General features: G+C 44.9%; 1 protein-coding gene and 1 pseudogene across 1 annotated transcript; both read right to left on the reverse strand.

The window, feature by feature from the left end:
* Positions 1-1,694: 1,694 nt before the first annotated feature.
* On the reverse strand, positions 1,695-16,931 carry LOC128061324 (patched domain-containing protein 3-like). The gene is made up of 4 exons (XM_052653596.1): positions 15,882-16,931; positions 14,474-14,595; positions 5,689-5,834; positions 1,695-3,199 (listed from the first exon to the last, which is right to left on the reverse strand). Exons 1-4 carry the CDS (start codon positions 16,929-16,931, stop codon positions 1,695-1,697), a joined length of 2,823 nt encoding a protein of 940 aa, XP_052509556.1.
* A 3,668-nt stretch (positions 16,932-20,599) lies between these two features.
* On the reverse strand, positions 20,600-22,466 carry LOC128061325 (olfactory receptor 1038-like; annotated as a pseudogene).
* Positions 22,467-24,255: the final 1,789 nt, after the last annotated feature.

A 24,255-nucleotide genomic window follows, 5' to 3' on the forward strand; every position in this document is an offset into this window, starting at 1 on the left:
GATCACACATAATAAGGTAGGTATACCGAAACCAATTGTATTTTTATGTACTAGTGAAAAAAAAGAAAAAGCGGTTCAAAGTATTTACAGTGCTAAAAATTTAATATGTTTAGAAAGTGAATCCATGTGTATCTATAAGATAACTTCTGGAACACATGAAATAAGATAATAGGTAAGAGACAAACCGTGTTCACAGATTGGAGGATTTCATATTGCTAATATATCTGTTTTCCCCAAAAGACTTACCATGACCCAATTATAATCCCAGAAACCTTTCTATGTTTTTTGATACAAGGACAAGTGATTCTAAAATTAGTATCTAAATGCAAAGACCCTATAACAGCCAAACTAATTTAGAAAAGAGGGAAAATGCTGGTAACTTAGCCAATTTCCATGATTAATGTGAAGCTTCAATATAATTGATACAGTGTGGTATCCATTTCATTACAGAAAAACAGATAATAGAGCCACACATAAACTGTCACTTGGTTCTCTGACAGAGGTGCCAAGTTAGTCCCTCTGGTGAAAGGACAGTCTTCTCACTGAAGATGCTGGGAAACTGGATAGCTGTAATGGGAAGAAAACGAGCCTCTGCCCATGCTCCCCACAAACAGAGGTCTGTGATTCATATGTGATATAATAAAGAATGTAAATATAAAACTATTCGCTTTGAGAAGAAAATATAGATGATTTTTTGTAATCTTGGATTAGGCAAAGATTTCTCAGAAAATACTAACCATAAAAAAAGAGATAAATTTGATTCCAAGACTTTAAAAACGTCTGTTCATCAAAACACACCATTAAGAGAATGCATAGAAAGACCCCAGACTAGGAGAATAAATAATAGTGACACTTCACACAGTAACGCATATGAGAAGTACAATGAGAATAATATTTCATTTTAGAGTATGATACATAAAGTGTTTGAATTCCAGGCATAAACTACTAATGATGAAATAAAAGGACAAATAATTGGAAAGTTACGCTTGATTGTATAGACTATAATAACGATGAAAACACTTCTTAATTTAGTAAAAATATTTTAATGTGAGACATTAATTTTTCTCAGGATATTTTAAATAACATTTTAAAACAGTATTTACAAGCCAAGGAAACATGCCTTTGTTTTTAGTTTATTGACTATTCTTAATAGTGCATTTTCATCAGATTGGATTGGGCCAATCAGGAATTCTATAATTGGTCTTTGATTTGTTAGTGGCTATTCAAAGGCTATGGTTTTTCCAGTGGTCATGTATGGATGTGAGGGTTGGACTCTGAAGAAGGCTGAGCGCCAAAGAATTGATGCTTTTGAGCTGTGGTGTTGGAGAAGACTCTTGAGCGTCCCTTGGACTGCAAGGAGATCCAACCAGTCCATTCTGAAGGAGATCAGCCCTGGGATTTCTTTGGAAGGAATGATGCTAAAGCTGAAACTCCAGTACTTTGGCCACCTCATGCGAAGAGTTGACTCACTGGAAAAGAGTCTGATGCTGGGAGGGATTGGGGGCAGGAGGAGAAGGGGACGACCGAGGATGAGATGGCTGGATGGCATCACGGACTCGATGGATGTGAGTCTGAGTGACCTCCGGGAGTTGGTGATGGACAGGGAGGCCTGGCGTGCTGCAATTCACGGGGTCGCAAAGAGTCGGACACGACTGAGTGACTGAACCGACTGACTGACCAATTCAAAGCAACTTTCAAAAAAAGGTTAAGAATACTGGGATAAAAATTAGGCCATGAGCAGCTCCAAATACCATCACAAGAAACATAATCTTGAAAAACGTCCTGAAGATGTACGCTTTAGCTGCAGACAGGACACACACCCCTATTATTGTTGAAACCGCACTTTGTAACACAGGGTACCCTAACAGGTACAGCGCCTCAATGGCTTTGTGGTTTGCTGAGGGCTCCGAACTGGAGACAAATGCATAGGAAATGTGAGCAGCAAAGTCAAAAGAAAACCCTATACAGATGACAAGATTAATCATGGATATGGAGTCAAGGTTGACATTCCAGAAGGCCATAAAACCCGTGACGCCCACAATCACAGAAGCAATAGCAAAAGTTACCCACAAAGAGCACAGGGGATGAGGAATTAATAATAAGGAAACGATGAACATAGCTGCTGACGCAACAACCACATTCCGAACAGTGTTTTCTACTATTGCAGAAAACTGGTCAAAATATATGAATGCTGGGTTGTACACCATTAGGGGCACGTCACACTTCTCAGCCATGTCTCGGAACTGGAGTAACATCAGCTTCTTATTGGTTGAAGAAGAAATGCCCATGCTTTGAATGAAGGCCCGGGAACAAACGATCTCCTGTGATGATGTTATATTAATATCATATGCAAAAAGTGGAAATTCCATTAAGAAAGTGGGAATAGTGCTTAGAAACACGGTCTTATCATTTATATCCTGACGGAGGTTTTCCATGTAATTTACATATTCTCGTAACCAAAACTCTGTCAGGTTTTCATCTACATACTCACTGTTTTCAAAATCCGCCAGACATTTCTCCAGTCTTTGCCTCGCATCTTTATCCCAGTAGTCAAGAACCTCAGTAACGATTACCATAACCCTGGGGCCATAAGTAGAAAAATGTTCTTCTTCTACATTAAAATATGGTATGATGTAGGAGTCATCACTTGCCAAGTTTCGGAGGTCTAAACCTTCCTCCACTCGGAAACACCCATATATACTAGTTATGATGTACGAAACGTATAGGAGCACTACAAAAATCTTGGACTTGGTGCTTGTGAGCAAAGGACCAAAGTAGTCTCTAAAGAACAGATTCATTGGATGGGTGCCGGCTTTCCATCCATCCTGGAGGGGACTGCCTGGGAGGCAGCAGGGCATTCTGAGCGAGGGACATTGCTGGCCAGGCGCGCCTGGCTTCTCCAGCCAGCGCAGACAGGCCCCTTCTCTCTTCCCGTCCAGGGCCATGCATGCTCCGAAGCAGGTGACGCTGTACAAGTAGCAGAAGAGCAGGGTGGTCCCCGTGTAGACGCAGAAGTACTGCACGGACCGGAAGGAGGACATGACTCCTGTGTAGAAGGCCAGGACGTTGGTGAGCGTGGTGATCGTAATGGACACTGCCACTTGTGAGTAGGCATCAGACATCCGCTCGCTTACGCTGTCCGCGAGGCTGGTCTTCTGCCAGGCAGAAATCATGATGAACATGTCATCGACCCCAACACCTGTTAGAGAAAGAAACAGAGTCTTCGTACTTTTTAACATCCACTAAAGATTAACCAGACCAGCTCAAACCGCTTTCTCTGCCCGTCTCTCAAGGTCTCCTTGATACTGCGGAGTCTGTGTTTGGATCCTGCTTTCTCTGACGCCTTCTCTGGTTGCCTCTGAATCCACAACACGACTCTTCACCCCTTGCTCTGTAATAACTGCGCTCTGCACACACAGCACAGTGCACTCTACTCCTAGCCACCATTCAGGTGCTTTGTGAAGAGTCAGGAAACCCGGCTGCCTGCGTGTTAGGCGAAGCAGTGTTAGCCACGCATCCCTGGTTCCATCAGAACTTTCGAGGGACCATTTTCTCTCATAAACCATTTTACTCTAAGGCACTAATACTGAGTTAGCATCCCGTTGTTTAAAACATGAGCTGGATTTATCTGTTCTCCACTTAGCATCTAGCTGTCAATGTGGTATGATTTTAAAGGCACCCCATAGTTTGTACACACACACACACACACAGATACATACACATGTAGTTTCCGTTAGTCTGGTTCTGACACCCAGAACGCTGTCATTCAAACTTCACTTGCCCAGGTTAAGGCATTATGTCAGTAAAATGCAGGCACTCTTGAGATCAGAACTATGCACCAGAGCAAACCGTAAGGATCCTTTACATAGTAAGTGAATGCTAAAGTAACCAGCCTCTCTCACAGTGACGCTTCCGGATTGATCTGGAATAAAGAGGCCAGGAGCGCATTTGAGGACTCTGAAGAGGCCGCAGAAGCTTAGGAGAGGAGGGCTGCAGAGGAGAAAGGGGAACCAGGCCGCCTAAGCATGCTGCAGATGAGCTTCACTTCCCTCAAGCTTCCTACCGCTTTCAATCCTATACTCCTGTTTCTGTGCGTATTGACACAAAATCAACACTTGGAACTGAATGCTGATTGATTTTAATATCAACCTTGGAAGATCTTCACAGACTACACGGGAAGGCACTGGGAACTGCACTTTGCCTCTAACTCGGATGTTCTGTGTGTTTGGTCTGGCAGAAGGCCTGCAGTGACGCAGGCTTGTGCAGTTCGTCACAAACTGCATCGTGACATGCCCCCCACAGCCAGCTTTCTGGATTTCGCTTGCATTCAGCTGGATGAAGGGCAAGAATCCAAAGTACTAAGGCCCACAAATAAACTCACTGATATGGAACAGGTATTTAAAAACCGGCTGTATTATTTATGGAACTTGGTTCAGAAACTGTCCTCACACATTTCTTGAGCTACTGAAATCACAGCCCCCCTCCCCACCACATGCAGCCCTACACTCACATGTCTATGTATATACAGATAATATGAAGGCGTGGATATGAAATCAGTTGTCTACACATCAGCTGCTTATGGCTGTGGGGACACTGAGTGTGTAAGCGTGAGTGTGTGCTAGGAAGGCACACATCCAGTGCACAGTTCCTCCCCTATCTCCCCTAGGAAACCAATTATTAATTCTTCCAAGTTGCTTACCACCCAAAATAGAAAGATATTTGCCTTCTTATACTTACTGTAAAATAAATCCTGAAAGTACAGGCAAATACAAAGAAAACCTTTAAACAACTGTAATTCTACCTGTCAAGGACAATCCTTGCTAATATTTTAAGTATTATCTATCCGAATTTGCTCTATACAAATATATATGCATATTTGTATATCTCTCTGTTTTAAACATCTTGTCTCATAACCAGCATTTTTCATTTAACACTTTATATCTGCCTCTTTTGAAAGACTGAATGGGATTCCAGAACTTTAGTGTGGTCTGAGCAGACCGATCCCATGTTGATAAAGGATCAGTTTGTTTCTCTTTTTCCCTGTTCTAAATCACACTAAAACGAACATGCTCATTCATTTTGTGAAAACCCATCCAATGACTAGGACAAACTCCCAGAAGTGGAGTTGGCAGGTCAAAGGGACTCCATTAAAAATTTTTAAGTCTTTCGATTTGTTGCAAAGTTATATCTTAAAAGTGCACCAATTTACAAATCTCCCTCAGCAGAATATGAGAGAGTTCACTTGCATACAACCTTCCCCAAACCTTCAATCTTGCTATAATATTCATTAATCTAATAAGAAGACAAAGTATCTCACTTTTGGTTTAACTTGCATCCCTTGATGTGATTACACAAGGTCAAATATTTCTTTCTTACATTTTCAATGATCAGCATTTTGGATTCTGTGTGTGTGTGTGTGTGTGTGTGTGTGTGTGTGTGTGTGTGTGTGTGTGTGTATGAAATGCCTGTTCATGTCCCTGGCCTGTGTGTCTCCATTTGGGGTACCAGATTTTTCCAAATCTAAAGGCATATAATTCCATTGCGTTTTCTTTCTCTCCTGATCCCTCATTTTGGGTCTGTAGAGTCACCTGCATATAACTATTCTGCCTGATCTAACACAGCGCCCTTCCTTTCCCACCCCGCACCCCCACATGCGCAATGTGCAGCTTCGCGCTTCGTTTTACTCACCGAGGATAAGAAACGGTGAATTTGCTACTATGAGCACAAAGGGCACCCCGACATACAACATCAGGCCGAAGCTGCTCACCACGGCCAGGCCGGTGGAGATGACTCCAAAGACCGCGACCCACATTTTGTTCCGTACACAGTCACACCTGTAAATTTGGAGGGAAAAGTCATGGAACTTGAGTGGTAGCTTCCATACTGAAATTCCAGCAATTTGTAACATTCTTGACTCAGACACCTCTTCAGAGCCCTCTTGGACAATAATCCCCATAGCTGTCTGCTAGAGAACTTTAATTTCCAGACACTAGCCCCGACCAACTGAACAAAAACAAAGGGCGGTGAGGGGTGGGGGGTGGGGTGGGGACAGAAAAGTTGGGAATGTGTACTTTTACCAAACTATACTGGCTGATTCTTATGCAGCGAGCCAAGCATGAATCCACCGACTGGCCTTTCAGAACTGCAAAAAGATACTAAAACATTGCAAATAGGTAATTCCATTCTGATCTCCACAGGAGTGTGAGTAGAAGCAAGCAGTATGAAAGTGCCCACGTCGAGGTATCTTCTCACCCACTTATGACTCCCATTAGCCATAAACACAATCCCAAATACCTCCTGTATGTCAGAGCTGGTTTAATGTATATTGTGGCTAACAGAAAGAATGAAAGCCTCCTTCTGAAAGTTTTCACGTTCTCCTCTGCTAAAGAAGTGTGCTCTGGAAAGCCTCCTTCCTAAAGTTTTCACGTTCTCCTCTGCTAAAGAGGTGTGCTCTGGGAAAGCCTCCTTCCTAAAGTTTTCATGTTTTCCTCTCCTAAAGAAGTGTTCTCTGGGAAAGAGGCTGTGTGTGTGTGTGTGTGTGCTCAGTCAATTCAGTTGTGTCTGACTGCTTGTGGCCCTGTGGACTGTAGCCCACTAGGCTCCTCTGTCCACGGGAGTCTCCAGGCAGGAACAGTGGAGTAGATCGCCATGCCTTCCCTCTAGGGGATCTTCCCCACCCGGGGATCAAACCTATGTTTCCTGAGTCTCTTGCATTGCAGGCAGATTCTTTACCACTGAGCCACCAGGGAAGCCCCAGAAAAGTGGCCGCTGCTGCTGCTAAGCCATGTCAGTCGTGTCCGACTCTGTGTGACCCCATAGACGGCAGCCCACGAGGCTCCTCCGTCCATGGGATTCTCCAGGCAAGAGTATTGGAGTGGGTTGCTATTGCCTTCTCCAAGAAAAGTGGTTACTAATTGCAAAAAAAAAAAAAAAGTAATGTATACTCCATTTTGAATAACACAACTTATGTCTATTTCTTGGTTGGACCAACAAAAATGGGGATATAGGTGCAGCATTTTAAAAAGACTGGATTTAACACTTAAACTCCCCAACAACCACAACTTAACATTTTAAAGTACTGACGACAATCTCTCGGCTTCTGCTCTGCTTCATCGCCAACTGCGTCGAAACAAATGACTGATAGCCGCCTCTAGAAACGTTTAGGAGGAGAGAGAAACAGTTTGGTTTGAAGGCTAGGAAAGTCAGCTATGGAAATGGAGCTGCTGATTCCCCAAAAGCAAGACTATAACTGAAGACCTTATTCATGCAAGGCCACATTAAAATAACCAAACTTTCTTATGAAAACAACTATGTGTGCCTGTATTTCACTTTTTCTCAAACTGCTGGTGCTATCTGTTAAACTCAGGGCCCAAAATCAACATAGATACACGCACCAAAAAAAAGCATTTTGTTTTGATTACAAAACAAGATTTGATTACAACCAATACTTTCTTGTGGACTTCTCTAGAGCTCAGATGGCAAAGAATTTGCCTGCAATGCAGGAGATCTGGGTTCAATCCCAGGGTCAGGAAGATCTCCTGGAGAAGGAAATGGCAAGCCACTCCAGTATTCTTGCCTGGAGAATCCCATGGACAGGGAGGCCTGGTGGGTACAGACCCTGGGGTCACAAAGAGTCAGACACGATTAAGTGACTAACACATACACACAATACTTTCTTCAAGCAACAATACTGGTTTACAAGAGTTTAAGATAAAAAGAACACAAATGAACCTTGAAATCAGAAAGGCTAACAGGATAAAAGCTACGTATGACACGCTCAGCCCTGTTTCCTCTTTCTGGTTTCCGGACTGTTGGCATACACTTTTCAGAGGGTGGAGGGAGTGAAGCACATTATTGGCTAGAGTGACTTGACTTTGACTAGTCGCTGTGTCGGCTGTCTAAATGATCCTTATTTCAGTGTCCAACAGGCAACAGAAGCTCTGAATGCAGGACACCGGTGAGCACACTCGCAGGCTTTCTGGTCTCCAGGAAGGGCTTTGGTTAAGCAGCGTATCAGAGTGACTTAGGAGAGTCTCAGAACTTTAGACTCCTGCAGTCCGGGCACACAGCTCTGCAGACTCTGATCTACAGTTTGTAGGGAAGTTGCAGAATCCATGTGTCTAAACATTTCTTCATGTGATTCCAGTGCTCAGGCTGACTTGGGAATCGCTGGCAGCAAAGTGACCAATCGAAACAGCTCACTAGCCACACATTAAAGACAGTGTGAGATAGGAGGTCTCTGGTGGCGCAATGGCTAGGACACCTCAGCGCTTCCATTGCCAGGGCCTGGGTTTGGCCAAAAAAAAAAGGTATAAATGGATGAAAGGAAGTATAATAGCTCTAACATACACAGAACATTAAATACCCAGACAATACAAGTAAGTCTTCCTTGTCAGCAATTATTTTAAATCTAAACAGATTAAACTTTCCAATCAAAAAGCAGATATTGTCAGAATGGATAAAACAGCATGATTCAACTATATGCTATTTATAAGGGATTCACTTTAGATCCAAAGACATAAATAGATTGGTAAGAGGCCTGAACTAGATTCTCCATGTGAATAGCAACCAAAGGGGACTGGGGTGCCCGCACTGATAACAGACAGAGTAGACTGCTCCAAAAGCTGTTAGAAGTTTTGAGATGGAAGGAATCACATATTCATAAATGGGCCAATTAGTCAAGAAGATGTAACAACTATGAACATGAATGGCCCTCATAACAGCGACCCAAGACATATGAAGCAAATACTAACAGTGTTACAGAGAGAAACACGTAGCTCCACAATAGTTGGAAAGTTCAATACCTCCCTTTCAATAATGGGTAAAACATCTAGGCAGATAATCTATAAGGAAAATGAAAACATACAAAATACCATAAAACTTACAAGGTGTAGTGACACCAGTGCCCAGAGGCAAGTTTATGCTGCATTAAAAACAGAGAAAAGACCTCAAACCACTTTGTGGATTTAGACCTTTGTGGAGCCAGAAAAAGAGGAGAAGACCCAACACGGAGCTGACAGGAGGGGTAAAATAAGAACATGGTAACCGAGAATAGGGAAATTCAGACCCTTGTGGAGCCAGAAAAGGAAGAGAAGACCCAACACGGAGCTAACAGGAGGGGTAAAATAAGAACATGGTAAATACATTGGAGAAGGAAATGGCACCCACTCCAGTGTTCTTGCCTGGAGAATCCCAGGGACAGGGGAGCCTGGTGGGCTGCCGTCTATGGGGTCGCACAGAGTCAGACACGACTGAAGTGACTTAGCAGCAGCAGCAGAGAAAACTAGCAAAGCCAAAAGTTGGTTATCAAAAAAAAAAAAAAATCAACAAAATGGAAAGACATTTATTTAGAGTGATAAAGGGGAAAAAATACAAATAACTAAATGAGACATGAAAATGGGGAGTTCACTACTGAATTTACAGAAATAGAAAGGATTTAAGACATTACTATAAGCAACCTATGCCAAGAAACTGGATAACCTAGATAAAATACACAAATTCCCAGAAATACACAAAGACCTCAGCTGACTCAAGATGAAACTCTCCACAGAACATGTAAAAGGACTGATGCATAGTCAAGAACCGTACCTCACCTGCAAAATAAAGTCCAGGCTTGATGGCTTCACTAGTGCATATAATCAAATATGTAAAGAAGAATTAACACCAATCCTTTTCAAACCCTTCCAAAAAAACTGAAAGGAAGGGAACACTTCCTAACTCTTTTGATGAGGCCATGATTACACTGATCTCAGTGTCACACTAAGGTACCACAGTTCAGTTCAGTTCAGTCGGTCAGTTGTGTCCGACTCTTGGCGACCCCATGAATCGCAGCACTCCAGGCCTCCCTGTTCATCACCATCTCCCGGAGTTCACTCAGACTCACGTCCATCGAGTCCGTGATGCCATCCAGCCATCTCATCCTCTGTCGCCCCTTTCTCCTCCTGCCCCCAATCCCTCCCAGCATCAAACTCTTTTCCAATGAGTCAACTCTTCCCATGAGGTGGCCAAAGTACTGGAGCTTCAGCTTTAGCATCTTTCCTTCCAAAGAAATCCCAGGGCTGATCTCCTTCAGAATGGACTGGTTGGATCTCCTTGCAGTCCAAGGGACTCTCAAGAATCTTCTTCAATGCCACAGTTTAAAAGCATCAATTCTTCGGTGCTCAGCCTTCTTCAGAGTCCAACTCTCACATCCATACATAACCACAGGAAAAACCATAGCCTTGACTAGATGGACCTTAGTCAGCAAAGTAATGTCTCTGGTTTTGAATATGCTATCTAGGTTGGTCATAACTCTTCTTCCAAGGAGTAAGCGTCTTTTAATTTCATGGCTGCAATCACCGTCTGCAGTGATTTTGGAGCCCCCCCAAAATAAAGTCTGACCCTGTTTCCACTGTTTCCCCATCTATTTCCCATGAAGTGATGGGACCAGATGCCATGATCTTTGTTTTCTGAATGTTGAGCTTTAAGCCAACTTTTTCAGTCTCTCCTCTTTCACTTTCATCGAGAGGCTTTTTAGCTCCTCTTCACTTTCTGCCATAAGGGTGGTGTCATCTGCATATCCGAGGTTATTGATATTTCTCCCAGCAAGCTTGATTCTAGCTTGTGTTTCTTCCAGCCCAGCGTTTCTCATGATGTACTCTGCATATAAGTTAAATAAGCAGGGTGACAATACACAGCCTTGACTTACTCCTTTTCCTATTTGGAACCAGTCTGTTCCATGCCCAGTTCTAACTGTTGCTTCCTGACCTGCATACAGATTTCTCAAGAGGCAGGTAACGTGGTCTGGTATTCCCATCTCTTTCAGAATTTTCCAGTTTCTTATGATCCACACAGTCAAAGGCTTTGGCATAGTCAATAAAGCAGAAATAGATGTTTTTCTGGAACTCTCTTGCTTTTTCCATGATCCAGCGGGTGTTGGCAATTTGATCTCTGGTTCCTCTGCCTTTTCTAAAACCAGCTTGAACATCAGGGAGTTCATGGTTCACGTATTGCTGAAGCCTGGCTTGGAGAATTTTGAGCATTACGTTACTAGCATGTGAGATGAGTGCAATTGTGTGGTAGTTTGAGCATTCTTTGGCATTGCCTTTCTTTGGAATTGGAATGAAAACGGACCTTTTCCAGTCCTGTGGCCACTGCTGAGTTTTCCAAATGTGCTGGCATATTGAATGCAGCACTTTCACAGCATCATCTTTCAGGATTTGAAATAGCTCCACTGAAATTCCATCACCTCCACTAGCTTTGTTCATAGTGATGCTTTCTAAGGACCACTTGACTTCACTTTCCAAGATGTCTGGCTCTAGATTAGTGATCACATCATCATGATTATCTGGGTCGTGAAGATCTTTTTTTTTTTTAGTTCTTCCGTGTATTCTTGCCACCTCTTCTTAATATCTTCTGCTTCTGTTAGGTCCATACCATTTCTGTCCTTTATCGAGCCCATCTTTGCATGAAATGTTCCCTTGGTATCTCTAATTTAAGGAAGCTACAAATAATACCTCTTATTAATATAGATAAAAAAATCCTCAACAAAATTCTAGCAAACACAATCCAATAAGCATATTAAAAGAAGTATACATCATGACCATATGGGATTTACCCCAGGAATGGAAGCATGGTTCAACACAAGAGCATCAATGTAACACAGCACAGTAACAGAACAAAGGGTAAAAAGCCATCTGAACCTCTCAAAAGGCACAGAAAAGGCACTTGACAAAACCCAATGTCTTTTCATGATAAAAACTCTCGAAAACAAGGAATGGAAGGAAAGTGCCTCAAAATTATAAAGGCAATTATGAAAACTGCAAGCTAACGTCATACTCAACGGTGAAAAAAAGAAAGCTTTCCCTCTAAGATCAGGAACGAGATAAGGATGGCCACTTTCATCAACGATGTTCAAAGATGCACTAGAGGTGCTCGTCAGAGCGATTAGACAGGACTTTGAAATTAAAGGAATTCAAACTGGAAAGGAAGAGCTGTAACTCTCTTCTCACAGATTATATGATCCTACATATGAAAACTCCAGTGAATCCGGAGGAAGCCACTAAAGTCAGTAAACAAATGCAGTAAAGCTGCAAGATGCAACACTAACACATAGGACTCAGTTGCTCCCACCCCTGTGCAATGAACAATCTCAAAGAAATTAAGAAAGTGATTTTATTTAGCGTTTAGAATAATGAAACACTTAGGGATACATTTAACCAAAGAGGTGAAAGTCTGGTACACGGAAAACTGCAAAACATTGGTGAAAGAAACTAAAAAAGACCGGAATTAATGGAAAGACTTTCACAGTCCATGGTGGGGAAGACTTAATATTGTCAAAATGACAATCTCGCCTAAGGTGATCTACACATTAAACACAACCTCTATCAAAATCCCAACAGCTTTTATTCAGAAATGTATAGGTCAATACTCAAATTCATACGGAATTACAAGGAGTCCTGGATATTCCAGAATAACCTTAAAAAGAAAAAATAAATGGACAACTGAGATTTCCAGATTTCAAAACTTATATAGCTACAGTATTTAAATCAAAGTGGTACTAGTATATGGACAGACATATAGACCAAGTAGAACTGAGCATCTAAAAATAAATCCATTTATCTATAGCCCATTGATTTTTGACAAGGATGCCAAATCCAATCAACTGGGAAAGAGCAGTCTTTTCAACAAATGGCACCTGGATGACTGGATTTCCACAGGAACAAGAATGAAGTTGGACCCCTAATTCACATCACATACGACTATGATCACAAACATCGCAGCCAGAACCACGAAACTCTAGAAGGAAACGGAGAGCAGCCGCACACGCCCTCGCTTGTCAGTGGGAGCTTAGATACGACACCGAGAGCACGAGCAGAAGCGATGAGAGCGAACAAGCTGAGCTTCATCTGCATTGAAGCCTTTGTACGTTGAAGGGCATTATCGAGAAAGTGGAGAGATAATCCACAGAGTGAGAGAAGATATCTGCAAATTATAGAACTTGATAAGGATTTAATATCCAAAACATATTCTCAACAACAACAGAATTCAACAACAAAAGGACAAACAGCTTCACTAAAAATGAACAAAGGTGGGAACTCCCTGGCAGTCCAGTGGTCAGAACTCCAAACTTTCACTGCCAAGGACCTGGGCCCAAGTTCAGCCCCAAGTCAGGGAAATAAGATTCTGCAAGCCTTGGGGCACAGCCAAAAAAAGGGCAAAGGACTTGAATAGACATTTCTCCATAGAGGATATGCCTGCGTGCTCAGTAGCTCAGCTGTCTGACTCCTGGTGACCCCTAGCCACCAAGCTCTTCTGTTCATGAAGTCTTCCAGGCAAGAATACCAGAGTGGGTTGCCATTTCCTTCTCCAGGGCATCTTCCCAACACAGGGGCCGAAACCCAGTCTCTTGCATTTCGTGCACCGGCAGGCAGGCTCTTTACCGCGGCGCCACCTGGGGTGCCCCAAAGAAGACATACCAATAACCAATAACCACATTAAAAAGACAGTCATGGTTAGGGTGTAGAGAAACCGGAAAACTGACACACTGTTGGTGGGATATAAAATGGTGTAGTCTCTGTGAAAAATCGTTCAGTGGTCCTTCAAAAAGCTAACCAGTGAATTATCATACAACCCACTAATGCCGCTCCTAGGGATGTACTGGAAAGAACTGGAAACAGGAGCTTAGACAGAGATTCGGGCCCCACGGTTCACTGCAATATTATTCACTAGCGTCCGAAGGTAAGAATATTCCAGTGCCATCAACAGGCAGGCAGATAAACAATCGTGGTCTATACATAAAATGGAGTATTATTCAGCCACGTAGAGGAACTCATGCTACAGCACGGATAAGTGTTGAACACATGGTAAGTGAAATAAGTCAGTCACAAAAGGACAAATACCGTATGATTCCACTTATACAAAATCTCTAGAATAGGCAAATTCATGGAAACAGAAACTAGATTAAATATTAGCCAAGACTTAGGGAAGACAGCGGGGAGTTATTACTTAATGGTTGCAGTGTTTGTTTGGGGCGATGGAAAATACTCATAAAGGGATAGCTGTGATGGCTGCACAACACTGATAGTGTGATTAATCCCACTGATCTGCACACTCAGAAATGGTTTTTGAAATGACACATTTTATGTTATAAGTGTAATGCTGCTGCTAAAGTCACTTCAGTCGTGTCCGACTCTGTGCGACCCCATAGACGGCAGCCCACCAGGCTACCCCGTCCCTGGGATTCTCCAGGCAAGAACACTGGAGTGGGTTGCCATTTCCTTCTCCAATGCATGAAAGTGAAAAGTGAAAGTGAAGTCGCTCAGTTGTGTCCGACTCTTAGCGACCCCATGGACTGCAGCCCACCAGGCTCCTCTGTCCATGGGATTTTCCAGGCGAGAGCACTGGGGTGGGGTGCCATCGCCTGCTCCACATTATATACATTATTACAATAAAACATTTTTTAGAGTTTAAAAAACTAATAAAATTGTTTTACCTGTAGCATGATACAATTGCAAATAATATGATTAGGAGGTAGGCCAGGTGAAACAATGGGACCACCGTCCTGGAAGTTGCCTCGAACTCCAGTTTTCTGGAAAGTGATGAGAAGTAGACAACCTGCCACAGAAACACATTCAGGTAAGCGGTGCTCAGCCCTGACACTGCATGCGGGTCACACATGACATCAGAACACGGCACTGCATGCGGGTCACACATGACATCAGAACACGACACTGCATGCGGGTCACACATGACATCAGAACACGACACTGCATGCGGGTCACACATGACATCAGAACACGGCACTGCATGCGAGTCACACATGACATCAGAACACGGCACTGCATGCGGGTCACACATGACATCAGAACACGGCACTGCATGCGGGTCACACATGACATCAGAACACGGCAACGTATTAGTTCAAGCATTAAAACCCAGTGAAAAATCAAAATATGTGCATTATGATTTTAGAATAAAGAAAGTAATAAAGATTTGCTTCTTGCCACAAAGATTTGCTTCTGGCATGCTTTTCAAAGTGTCTCTCAAAAAATCTAAAGTTTAAAACTTCTTAATACACAAAATCGGAATCATATAAGACTGTGAAAACATTAATAACTACAGACATTGTAACTTTTTCTAAACTTCTATTCAGTCATTATCTTTTACTATTTTAATTGTACAAACATCATTTCAGACAGGCCTGGGTATTAAAAGGCTTTTCCCAGAAGATATCTTCTCATTTTCACCAGTTTTATTCACAGTATAAGGTTTGCCAGCCCCCAAATTACTGAACAGCTAATATGTGCCTGGCACTATGCTATAATTTACTTTTAAAATGCTCATCTTTCTCAAAAACATCATGGAACTTTTGTTTAAAGTTTTGCTTTTTTATTCCAATGAACTCCAAAGTTTAGGGGGCTCCCAGAAACAGCAAAGGCTTAAACTGAAAGTAAGAATTACAGAGAAATTTGAGCAGATAAACCAAACTAAACCTGAAGATCAACGTCTGTACTGAACAGGCCTACCCTGAGAATGTACCATTTGTGCTTTTAACCAGAATGTTACCAGGGATTTAAGGTTTGTGGCATTCTTCTTTTTTTAAAGTCCTCTTTTTACTTTATTAAAAAAATTACTGTAGTATAGTTGAGTTACAGTGTTGTGGTAGCTTCATGTGTACAGCAAAGGGAACCAGTGAGACACACATCCACTCTTTTCCACAATCTGCTGTGGCTTTCTTCAGTGTGCTGTTTTAAGAAAGCTGGGTTATGGATCGAATAAAGCAGAGCACACCTAGCTCCCAGTCAAGGGCTCTATCTGGCAATCTGGGAGTGTCTTTGGGACAGCTCCTCTTATCCCTCCCACCTTCTCCTGGCCTCCCGTAAACCCCAGCCACTAGGCACCTGGATCTTCTTCAGGGCCAGACTCTTTTCAAAGCTGCCAAACTTCGTTAGGAAATGGGCCGTCCACGCCTTGCTTCGTTCATTTTCCTCTCCTGCACCCGTCTCCAGGTAGTACAGCAGCCGCATGGCTTTGGCCTGGAGGAGTGACTGGCTCGGCCCCAAGACAGTTCCTCCCAGGATGCTGGCCAGGGAGACGATCTGACCGGCTGGGCTGTAGATGGGGAAGGTGATGGCTGTCAGGTTGAGGCCCTTGTTCCTCTTCCAGGCGAACAAGAGTGGGTTGGGGGGGACACAGGCGCCCTGGTTCTTGGCGCACACCTCGCTGTAGGGGATCTGGGTTCCGTTGTCCTGGGTCACAGTCAGAGCCTGCACGGCGTCGTCCACCTTGCTGATTTCCTCTAGGATGTCCGGCTCCAGCAGGGTCTCTGTGTCGGAGACCACGAGGAGGGAGGCATAAGGGACGTCGGTGCTCTTCCTGGAGACGGAGAAGACGAGGGAGTCGTTGGCGGTGAAATGTCCCTGCACGAAGCGCCGCTCGGCCTTGGCAGGGCCCCCGATCGGCGTGTACTGCTCCTCCAGGTCTTCATCCCCGTCGCGGGGCAGGTACATCAGGCCGGTGCCCAGGACGGCCGTTAGCGCCACCGGCAGCAGCAGGAAGACCCAGGGGTGCGCGCCCACCTTCCGGCCCAGCCGCTGGAAGGCCCGCGACAGCGGCGCCTCCAGGCAGTCGGTGCGGCAGCGGGGCCGCGGGGCCCGAAGGGCCTCAGGCCGCGAGGCCGGCGGGGGCGGGGGCTCTGCGCTCGGCCCCGCCGCCCGGCCGCGCTCGGGCTCCCGGTCCTGAGCCGCCGCCGAGGGCGGCTCCGGCTCCGGGCCAGGCCCTGCGGGCGGCCCGCTCTGTCCCTCCGGCCCCGGCCCCCGGGCCTCGGGCCCAGGCCCTGGTCCTGCCTCCGGCTGCGGCTCGGGCTGCGGCTCGGGCTGCGGCTCGGGCTCCGGCTCGGGCTCGGGCTCCGGCTGCGGCTCGGGCGCAACCTTCGAGGGATTCAGGCTCATTTCCAGGAAGGAGAGCCCACGGTCTCAGCCCGGCCGATCAGAAAGGAGCTGCGTACCGAGCCCGCCCTCCACCCACCAACGGTTTCCTGAAGTTCCGGCGCGTCTGCTGGACCCCAGGCTGCTCGCGCGCCCAGCGGCGTCGGCGGTCACGTGGTTCCACTGGGGTCAGTTCGCGTCCGACTGTGTGCGACCCCAGGAACCACAGCACACCAGGCCTCCCTGTCCATCACCAACTCCCGGAGCTTACTCAAACTCATGTCCGTTGAATCGGTGATGCCATCCAGCCATCTCATCCTGTGTCGTCCCCTTCTCCTGCCTTCAATCTTGCCCAGCGTCAAATGAGTCAGCTCGTCACATCAGGTGGCCAAAGTATTGGAGTTCAGCTTCAGCATCAGTCCTTCCAATGAATATTCAGGACTGATCTCCTTTAGGATGGACTGGTTGAATCTCCTTGCAGTCCAGCGGAGTCTCAAGAGTCTTCTCCAACACCACAGTTCAGAAGCCTCAATTCTTTGGTGCTCAGCTTTATTTACAGTCCAACTCCCACATCCATACATGACCACTGGAGAAACCATAGCTTTGACTAGAGGGGCCTTTGTTGGCAAAGTAATGTCTCTGCTTTTTAATATGCTGTCTGGGTTGGTCATAACGTTTCTTCCAAGGAGTAAGCGTCTTCTAACTTCATGGCTGCAGTCACCATCTGCAGTGATTTTGGAGCCCCCCCAAAATAAAGTCTCTCACTGTTTCCATTGTTTCCCCATCTATTTGCCGTGTAGTGATGGGACCACATGCCATGCTCTAACTAGCCCCAGATTTGTCCCTGGCGCCCATTCTCTCAGGATTTAGTTAATACAAGACACATTTCTTAAAGGCAAATGAAATGAGTGGTTACATGACTCAGAATTGACTGGGAGAATTTGACTTGTTCAGGGACACACGCACAGACACACACACACACACTCGCACACTCATACACACACCCACGCATCAGAGGTGCAGATTTTCTGTGCTCTAAGTGGCCGATTTCACCTCTGAGGGGACCATCCAGAAGCATGGTCCTCAGGTAAGGCTTTGGCGAACCTGGTGCAGCTCATTCAGTTATTTTTATTCTTTACAGACATAATGTTCTATGGTAAAAAGTTAGAAGTAGATGAATAAAATAAAAAGTGGGACTAGAAGAACCCAAAGTGAAAGTGAAAGTGAAGTCGCTCAGTCGTGTCTGACTCTTTGCAACCCCATGGACTGTAGCCTACCAGGTTCCTCTGTCCATGGGATTTTCCAGGCAATAGTACTGGAGTGGATTGCCATTTTCTTCTCCAGGGGATCTTCCTGACCCAGGGATCGAACCTGGGTCTCTCTCATTGTTGGCAGATGCTTTTGCTGTCTGAGCCACTAGGGAGGTCCATTTTCATAGATATGATGGCACTATCTGTGTCTGCAAGACCTGGGTTCTGTCCCTGGGTTGGGAAGACCCCCTGAAGAAGGGAAAGGCTATCCACTCCAGTATTCTGGCCTGGAGAATTCTATGGACTGTATAGTCCCTGGGGTGGCAAAGAATCAGACAGGACTGAGCAAAAAAGGAAAGAAAGAAAAATAGAATGTGTGTGCAGATTACATTTTTCACCAAATACGTCAAAGGACCTTAACACGCGACTGTACGTAGATTTAGCTTATTCTTTGGAATTGCTTTATAGTTTTCTGTTGTATGGCTGGAACATAAATTAGCCATAGCGCTGCTGATCGATCTGTAGGCTGTGTAGAATGTCTTGCTGAGATGAACAGTGCTAAGTGAACAGACGTCTTTTTCTTAGAGCATAAGAACTGCACTTGTGAGATGAGTTTGTAGAAGGGGATTTATTGGAGCTAAAGGATATCCCATTTTAAATTTCTGAGTTATTCGTAAAATCCATAGAAGCTGAATTTTCCCAGGGGGTAAAGAATCTGCTTGCAGGGCAAGAGACACAGGAGATGCAGATTTGACCCCTGAGTGGGGAAGATCCCTTGGAGAAAGAAACGGCAGCCACTCCAGCGTCCTTGCCTGGAAAGCCTGTGGATGGATGAGCCCGGCAGGCTGCAGCCCATAGGGTCGCAGAGAGGCGGGCGCCGCGGGGTGACTTCACTCACTCGGCCATAGAAGCTGCGTCAGCCTACACCCTCATAATCAGTGTGTGAAGCTGTTCTATTTTTTTTTTGTCACAGCCCACCTCAGAATGTCATTAAAGTGTTTGATTTGTGCCATTGGTATCTTATTTTGATTTTACTTTTTAAATTTGTTGTTTAGACTCACCATATTTCCTCTTTGGGTGAATTGTCATACCTTTTCCTGGGTTCCCTTTTGGACTATTCAAATTTTCTTCTTCACTCTAGAAATTATTCACGTACTAAGGAAATAATGACTTGTTCCTGTATTTTGAGTGAAGAATATCCCCTTGCCCTCTTCTCCACCATCATTTGCTGGTTGCCATGCCTTTTGTTTGTAGCTGAATTAACTTAGGTTTTAGAATGAATTCTGAATTTTGTTGCTGTAAGGTGATTACAGAGAAACAGAGAGCAGACCAGGCAGTCAGGCAAGAAAGAGAAGTTTATTGTGCTGTAGCCACGCGCTCCGGAAACAAGCTCCCTCAGAAGGACAGTGCAGACAGGGGAGTGCAGTTTATCACACCGGCGGGCCCGAGGTGGGGCCTCCTCTCAGCCAAGGACCCCGACCAGCATTTGCGAAAATCTTTTGTACCCCATGTGTATGTGTCTGAACCCACCACTCCAAATTCCTTGAGACTTACATAAACCAAGGAAAATACAATCCCAGTAACCCCATCATTCACGTGCTGTGTGCTCAAACAGTCAAACAATTAGCCAATAATCAATAAACCCAAGGTTACACTCCGACTGATACAGAAAAATTTATGGCCTGTCTGGAGGAAGGGGTGATACTGTATGCTTTCTCTTAGGCGATGAGTAACCTAGATACGATCTTCAAGGCTCCCCTGTCTGGAGGGGGTCTTATCCTTCTGTTGCTGTTTTCATAGGCACCAAACCCAGAGCTCAGAGCCCATTGGAGAGGTGGCCGAGCACGATCAGCATGAACAGGCCTCAGATGGAGTCCGGCCCTGTGAATTCCTTCTTCGTTCCCCGCTCCTGACGCTCTCAGGTCTCGAATGGACCGTGCTATGGCTCTTAGACAAATCAGTGTTACAGCTCAGTGTTACAGCTCTATTTTATTTAGAAGATAGCAGGGAAATCCATCTTTGAGGCGTGAGGGCACGTCGATGCAAAGACACGAGGAGAAGCGCGTCCCAGCACGGGCGGGAGCGAGCGAGCGGGCTGGCTCTGGCCCTTCTTTTTATATGTTCGTCGCCGCCTGTGCCTGTCCTGTGTGAGCTGGGCCAGCCAGGAGTGCTGTTCGTTTTACCTGAGGTCCTCACTCCGGCCCTCCGACCTTCTTTGTTCTGTTTTCACGGGCTTTTCCCTTCCTTGTCTTTTAGCCACCACCCTTTTGGACTCCTTTTCCCTGTTCTGCCCGCCTGACAGTTGCTTCTCTTCAGAATCTGTGCAGTTTACATCCGCTTAGAATACCTTGTTGCTGCTTTAATAATGGTGTTGAGGCTAGGTGAGGCATGTACTAAAATAAAGTTGAATATAAATGACTTAACAGGGCAGTACTGCCGTCGTCACACAGCTGTGGAGCCTAACTCAGCAGTGACATCTTCACTGAGATGACTTGGGCAGAGCGAGCTGGGCCGTTTCTGGGCAGCGCAGGCGATTGGTTTTGCCTTCTCCAAGCAGCAGACTGCCCAGCGCAGTCGGGACGCCCTGGTTTCGCCCAGGAGAGCGGCTGTGTCGCCCACGGGGCAGACGCCGAACACTCGGCTCCGCACAAAAAATGCATGCCAGCTGAGGGTCTAAGCGGGTCTTAGGTTGCATCGCTTCACCACCACCCCGACATAGAACAACATTCCTGACATCTGACAGCAGCCACGTTTATAACTTGGTTTTAAACGACTGCTTCCTGTCAAACCGCTGTAATTTCTTCAAATCCCTAAAATATAAAAGGATCTTAAGCTTTGCTGAGGGAATATAGGGGTATGTCTGCATTTTTGTTTTGATACAGAAAAAGAGTATGGCTTTCCAAAAGCTAACCCTGATTTCCAGATCTGCGTGTCGAAAAATGACATCTTCTCAAACATGAGAACCATGGAATTAGAGAGAGTGGCCGACAGGGAGCCTAGTGGGGTCAGAAGCAGAGAGGAACGATTTTTAGCAGACAGGGTGCAGCTGAGGAGCAGCTACTGCACGGAATGGCACGGGGACGGAGAAGAAATTCACCACCTCTCTTTTTCTGTCTCCACAATGTATAAAATAGAAACATTTTTGAAAGCAGTGGCGAAATCTTAGTGTCAGTTAACTGGAAACATGACTTCTAACCTTTTAGACCATTTATCTAACTTGCAGATTAGATGGAAAGTGGGCACATGGGCAGTCATTTTGCTCATATAACAATTAACCGATCAAAGATAATAAAAACAACATATCTGCCTGTGGCATGGTTCCAAGACAGTCAGTGTTACAAGATACATCTTAATGTTTATTAGAGACAGGAAAGAACATTTTCCAAAGGCTTTCCTCAAGGCATTTTTTTACCTCTTGGTTCCTCAGGCTTCAGATCATGGGATTCAACATAGGAATGACTATTGTGTAGAAGACAGAGGCCATTTTGTCTGTGTCAAGGGAATGGTTTGATCTGGGCTCCAGATACATGAAGATCAGCGTCCCGTAGAATATAGTGACAGCAGTCAGACGGGAACCGCAGGATGAGAATGCTTGGCGCCTCCCTTCTGCAGACTGGATTCTCAGGATGGCAGCCACAACGTATAGGTAAGAAATAAGGACCGTGGTCAAAGAGCTGATTATGTTGAATCCAGCAAAGATAAAAATTAAGATCCCTTTGAGGCTGGTGTCTGAGCAGGCAAGGGCCATCAAAGGGACATCATCACAGTAGAAGTGGTTAAGAACATGGGGCCACAGTAGATCAATCTAAAAGTAACAACTGAGTGGAGGAAAGCGACAGAAAAGCTGTATGAGGGAGGGCCCGCTACCAGGTGCATGCACACCTTTCGGGACATGATCACCGTGTGGAGAAGAAGACTGCAGATGCCCACATAGCGGTCATAAGCCATTACTGCAAGAAGGAACGTCTCCAAAGCCAAGAAGTTCAGGAAAAAGCCCAGCTGTGCGCACATGCACAGAGAGATATGGACCTGTGCTTGGTCAGGAGGGTCTCCAGGGACTCTGGGGCTACTGATGAGGAGTAGCAGAAGTCTACAAAGGCCAGACTACTGAGAAAAAGGTACATGGGTGTGTGACGGTGAGGATCCAACCGGGTTAGGATATCAGGCCAGTGTTTCCCACCAGAGTTAGAGAAGAAAATGAGAAGAAAAAGAAGGATTTCCATCTTTCTCTGGACTGAAAAACCCAGAAGAATGAATTCCATCACCCTGGTAATATTCTCTTCAATCGTGTGTTCTAGTCTCTGAACTGCTGAAAAAAGACAAGTTAAAGACAGAGAAGTCATCAGGAGTAAGGGAGTGTCATCAGATGCCAAAACGTGTGTGTTCTAACCTGAGAAATTATTGCTCATTGAAGCAGAGTAAGTGAACTTGCTCAGTCGTGTCTAACCCTTTGCAACCCCATGGACTGTAGCCTACCAGGCTCCTCCATCCATGGACTTTTTTGGGCAAGAGTACTGGAGTGGGTTGCCATTTCCTTCTCCAGGGGATCTTCCTGACCCAGGGACTGAACCCAGGTCTCCTGCATTGCAGGCAGACGCTTTACCATCTGAGCCACCAGGGAAGTTCCCCAGAAGTTCTGAAACAGAATATCAGAACAAATAAATATGTCCTCTCTCAAACTCTCCTGTCGGACTATTTATAATTTTCTGAAGCCAAAAATTGAGGTTTAATAAAAATAATGTTTATAAATATATGTAATATTTTAGGTTTAGATTATTTGTAGTTATATTAAATAATAGAATAAAGACATTTAAAAATGTCCTGCTCCCATATTTACTTCTCAGTGGAGTAAAACTTTAATATGTAACGTTTTGTTTTAATAGACATTTATTTTAACAAATGCTCATTATGCTAAATATAATATAAAGCTAAACAGGATATTCCATGGATAGTAAAGTGGAGGAAATTAAATGTTTCTATTTGTGAATTAGGCAAGTTTTGGATTCATGTGTAATTCATTCATTTTCGAATACTACTTTCTAAACTTGAAAAAGTACACTTGTGGTTAGAGTTAGAATACACATATGTTAAAAAGTAGAGTTCTTTATAATCATTTCCTCAATGGAGATGAGTTTGAGCAATCTCCGGGGGACAGTGAAGGGCAGGGAAGGCTGGTGTACTGCAGCACATGGGGTCACAAAGAGCCAGACTCGTCTGAGTGAGTGAACAGTAACAGATAGTTTTACATTAATTATTTTCAACACGTAACCAGGAATACTTTCTAAATTATTGGTGTAACATTATTGGTGTTACAAATTTTTAGTGATTTTTTTGACCGGGGAGCCCTAATGCGGGGCGGCCCAGCAACTGCTTGCGAAGGTCTCCCGTGGCTGTCTGCTTGCTTCCTTCTACCAGAGCTAGCTGTGCTCTCCGCTTCGGTTTTCACAAGCCAGGGCTTGGCCTGCCACTCTTTGCTGGGGGCCCATGGGAGGTGCCAGGTGCCCTCAGCTAGGTGACCCCAGCATGGCACCCTGCTGTGGTGTTGATACACTCCCGAAGCCTCCTTCCCCATGCGCACTACTGCGCTCACCTAGAAATGTGTTTGCAAGGCTCGGAAAGTGTAGGGTGACACATGGCTCTGACTTCGGAATTGAGGCCCTTGGAGCAGGCTTGGTGGTCTGACCTCTGAGGACCTGCAAGGAGAGCCTTGAAAACACATTCTCTCGCCTGCCTTTCCTTCCTCCAAGATAGATAGCTTTCCCAGTCTCTTGCGTGCTGAGAGTCACACAGGGCTGGAATGCACTTGCTTTAATGTCATTATTCAGTAGCAATTGCCCCTGAGGCCCTGCACCTAGGTTGGGCTCCCACACTCACAGGCAAATCAAAGTGACCTCCAAATGAGTAAGCTCTTTGCATCAAGTGGCCAAAGCATTGGAGTTTCAGGTTCATATTTGTCCTTCCAATGTATATTCAGGCCTGATTTCCTTTAGGATGGAGTGGTTGGGTCTCCACAGTTCAAAAGCATCAAATCTTCGGTGGTCAACTTTCTTTATAGTCCAGTTTTCACATCCATACATGACACGTGGATAAACCATAGC

The sequence above is a fragment of the Budorcas taxicolor genome, chromosome 16, assembly GCF_023091745.1.
Source record: "Budorcas taxicolor isolate Tak-1 chromosome 16, Takin1.1, whole genome shotgun sequence".
NCBI lineage: Eukaryota > Metazoa > Chordata > Mammalia > Artiodactyla > Bovidae > Budorcas > Budorcas taxicolor.